Source organism: Glycine max, chromosome 12, assembly GCF_000004515.6.
Source record: "Glycine max cultivar Williams 82 chromosome 12, Glycine_max_v4.0, whole genome shotgun sequence".
Classification (NCBI taxonomy): Eukaryota; Viridiplantae; Streptophyta; class Magnoliopsida; order Fabales; family Fabaceae; genus Glycine; species Glycine max.
Window position 1 is genome coordinate 25,109,622 of NC_038248.2, and position 4,497 is coordinate 25,114,118.

Genomic DNA, 4,497 nt, shown 5'->3' on the forward strand with positions numbered 1-4,497 from the left:
TGGGTTGCGGCCAATGCATTCCTTCACAATGAACCTGACAAACCAACTAACATTTTTAATCATAATCCTAATTCCATGTTCTTTCTTTTCTAATAACTGCATGCTTATTCAAGGCATATGATCTGCGCATTTCAGTTCACTCACATCATACAATTGATCACTGAATTTCAAAACAAAGCATCAAACCACTGGATAATGTCAATGCACTGTTCAATCACGCTTTATACAAGCTACCAAACAACCAAAAACCATAAACTGAATTTTAAAAGTTGAAACATAAATCTAAATTATAAAATGTTCTAAAGACATGATAATAATAAATTGTTCAAAATGCAAGGAAATAAAAATCTTGATCTTGTCAATGATCTTGTGCATGCTCATTCAGGTCCAGTGCTGGTGCAGATGATGGATCCTGAGAAAGAGGTAGGTCCGACACTGGTGCAGATGGATCAGGATGAGGGGATATAGCTGGATCAGCCTAAAAAATAAAAGGCTCTGATGGAGAGGGCTTTGCTGCTGTAACATCCTCCTGAACCTGTACAACAACTGGATCAGACTCTAAAGTGAATGCCTTAGGAGGTGTAGGCTCTGCGGCCTTTGGAATGTCCTCCTGTTGATCCCATTGAGGCTCCTGAGTTGCGGAGGCCTCACCCCCTCCCAAAGGAGAAGGCTGAACTCCTGACCAGGCCACCTGTTGAATAAATTCTTCAATGCTCATTATCGGCCGCTGGTGGACCACATTCTGCAAGCTCTGCATGATCAGGAGCTGGCCCTGATGTAGGCTCTACAACATAGAAAAGAATGGCTCGGAGCTCTGAGAAGAAGGATCCAAAAGAATTGGAGTTGCTGGAGCTAGAGGGAGATGAGAGGTAGAAGGAGCTGATGTAGAAGGAACTGAGGTAGGGGGAGCTGAAGTAGATGATGCCTTAGATCCTCTGGCCCTAGATTTGCGGGTTCCTCGAAAAGTGACCGAAGGGTCATCCAGATTCCAACAATTCTTTTTAATATAAGCCAAATTAATGGCTGGGCTCAGGGATTCAAAGGTCAGAGAATCAGATGTGACTCCTCGGGCCTAGCATAAACCAGTAATAAGGGCTGGAAAACCTAGCCTCGAGGAGTCATGCTGCGTGAAGAGAGAAATCTGACTTGAGATGAGGGATCCCAAGTTCATATTCATCTGCATTACAAGCCCGTAGATTAACTTAGCCCTATCCAAAGTAATATCTGAAGTATGAGATGTTGGGGCTAAGTTAGAAAAAGGTAGAACACTCCAGGTTTGGGCCAGAGTAGTAAGATTTTTCCTCAAAATCTTCAGAGGCAGTCCGTCTACATTTAGCTTAAATCCCCTCCCAGGGATACATAGACGGGCTGCAAGCTCTTAAGAATCTGGCCTCAACCTGCAGAACTTGGAGTAAGAGGGCAAGCTCTCCCCTTTCTCGATGACCACTGGTGTCTTCAAAAGGGTGTTGAGGGCGTCATCATCAAATTTAATTAGGTGCCCTCACACCCTCACCTGCTTTGGTGATTTATCTTCAAGGTCATAAAGGTTGACATAGAATTCCTTCACTAATGTCATGTCAATGCTCCCTCCAGAGAAGTTAGTGAACTCCTTATGCCAATTCCTCCTCTCAATTTATCTCCTGAATTCATCAAATTCTGTAATGTACAACTTCACATTCCTTTCCAGAAGGATCTTCCGACCAAGGACATTGTCTGCGTAGCGGTCCCAGGCATCTTGGGATACAAATCTTGATCTATCATACCTAGCTTGGGACACTGAAGCTGGTGCTTTTCTCTTTCGGGAAGTCATCTACAAAACAAAAGAATCATAAGACAAGATTTGTTCAAAGTGAAAAGCAGAAAATAAAACTGAAATTAAGGCTGGGCACTTAGCGCAACGGCTGCGCTTAGCGCGCCTTATGAAATTTTACTCATGAGCTAAGCGCGATAGCCACACGTTTAGCGGTTGAACACAAATTTTTTTTTTCTGTAGAATAGGCTTAGTGAGCATGCTTTGCTAAGCCCAATTCCATAATTTTTAAAGACAGAGAGATTAGCGCTTAGTGCTGCAAGGCGCGCTTAGCGCGACTACTCTACTGGACAACACAGGCTTAACAAGCAGACTCACTAAGTTCAATTCCAAGAAATATAAAAACAGAGAGGTAATTGCGTTTAGCGTGACAGGCACGCTTAGCACACAACAAAACACAAAAATTCTAAGTGTTTGATACACAACACTCGCTTAGCACACAGTTGCGCTTAGCGAGTTCAACATTTAAATTCAACAGATAATATGAACGCGCTTAGCGCGATAGGCCGCGCTTAGCGTGTTCATATGAAAATCCATATGTTTATCAGAAACGATGAAATCGCTTAGCGCAACAAGGCGCTTAGCGCGCTCATCGTGATTTCCAGAAAAACAAGGGCTTTCTCAGCCCTTCACTTAGGCCCCTATTAGGCCATCTAACCCTAATCAAAACAAGCACATTGCAACCAGGATAAAACCCTAACTCTACTCTAACTAACAACTAACCTAACAGAACTAAGTATTAACATAAATTCAACCTAATGCTAACTATGTTGACTAACTTAGAGTTCAAAACTAAAAATTAAAATGAAAACAAGGTCAAGAAGCTTACTTGGATTGCTGAAAGTAGTTGTGAAAAGGAAGTAGATGCAGGCACTACAGGATTGTGAGCAAAATGCAGATGAATGCAAAGAGTGAGAAATATGCTTTGTAAGAGTGAAATGGTAACTGCCTAAGGCAATTGTGCCTTATTATTTTTAGCAGTTTCGTATGGCTCGCTTAGCTCACAACCGCGCTTAGCGAGTCCATATGACGTTTGAGTTTTAAAGGCCCATATGCTTAGCGCGTCTGCTCGTGAAGCCCAATTCAAAATAAAAACAATCCATAGAAGTTTTTGGGCTTAGCGCGAAGATATGCGCTTATCGCATTTTGCAGCTCTGATTGGTTCTGTAACTCTCGCTTAGCGGGCTGAGCCACGCTTAGCGAATAGAATGCTCCTTAATTGCAGTGATGGTCGCGCTTAGCGCAAATAGGCTCGCTTAGCTCAATTCGAAAGAAATAAATTCCAGAGAGGTTTTTGCACTTAGCGAGTCTGTGCGCTTAGCCCAATTCCAAAAATTAAATTCCAGAAAAGCTTTTGGGCTTAGCGCCTCAGATGCGCTTAGCGAGAACGTTCAGCCAATGATCAGGGGTCAATGCGCTTACCGCAAGCAAGAGCTCGCTTAGCGCGTGAAGAAAATGGCGCTTAGCGAATGGACAACAATTTTTTTTAAAGTTATTTTTCTGTCCACAACTTCACCAAAGCTTTTTAACCCCCTTTTCAATACTAAACATGCAAATTCATACAATCACAAGCACTCAACTTAACTAAATGCAAGAAAAACAAATTAAAAAAAGGCTGGGTTGCCTCCCAGTAAGCGCTCGTTTAACGTCATTAGCTTGACGCATAGTTCTTTGTTATCCTGAATCAATCTTGGTTCTCTCCTTCAAAACCTTCTCATTAAACTCCTTCATCTGTAAACAAACATTCTAGTTTAACAATTTTCTTTCTTCATTAAATAGATCAAAGCTGATCTGTTGGTCTTCAATACCTATTTCTAACTTTTTCTTCCCCATGTCCACTACACAGCTTTCAGTAGACATAAATGGACGTCCCAAAATTAAGGGAATATCTGCATCTTCCTCAATGTCCATTACAATGAAGTCAGCAGGAAAGATAAGATGCTTGACTCGAACCAGAACATCCTCAATCACTCCATAAGGTCTGGTGATGGAGCGATCTGCTAACTGTAAAGTCATCCTAGTAGGCATTATCTCCAACTCTCCAAGTCTCCGGCACATGGAAAGCGACATCAAATTAATACTGGCTCCCAAATTAATAAGAGCTTTGCCAACAGAAACTTCACCTATAGAACAAGGTATAGTGACGCAGCCTGAATCTTTATGTTTTGGTGGAAGGATATGTTGAATTACGGCGCTGCAGTTTCCCTCCACAACTATGCTGTCACTATGGATGTACTTATTCTTCCTAGTTAGCATGTCTTTTAGAAATTTAGCATAGAGCGGCATCTGCTGTAGAGCTTCTCCAAAGGGCATGGTAATTTCTAGCTTCTTGAAAATATCCAAAATTCTAGCTAGATGTATTTCTTTGTCTTTCCTAGAAGGTACCAAAGGATATGATACTTCTCTCCTTTCAGCTGGAGATGCTTCTTTCTTTTTCTCTCTAGCACACTCACTCTTGCTTTTTCTCTTCTCTTCTTTTCTCTCTTTTTCTTTTTCATTTTTCTCATTTTTTTCATTTTCATTTTCTTTTTCTTTATCTTTTTCATTTTCTTTTTCCTTTTTTTCCTTCTCACTTATTTATTTTTCACTCACAATTATTGGTATCTCCTTTTGCTGATCATCTTCTACTTCCACTTCTTCCTCAGTCTCACTCAAAGGTTCCACCACTGGATCAATTGCTGGCTCAG

At 41.3% G+C, this 4,497-nt stretch overlaps 1 protein-coding gene across 1 annotated transcript; it reads right to left on the reverse strand.

Annotated features, from left to right (window-relative positions):
* Window positions 1-1,633: 1,633 nt before the first annotated feature.
* Window positions 1,634-4,123, reverse strand: LOC102670428 (uncharacterized). The gene is made up of 3 exons (XM_006593154.1): window positions 3,619-4,123; window positions 2,640-2,683; window positions 1,634-1,810 (listed from the first exon to the last, which is right to left on the reverse strand). The coding sequence occupies exons 1-3, from the start codon at window positions 4,121-4,123 to the stop codon at window positions 1,634-1,636; spliced, it is 726 nt and encodes a 241-aa protein (XP_006593217.1).
* Between the last annotated feature and the right edge of the window lie 374 nt (window positions 4,124-4,497).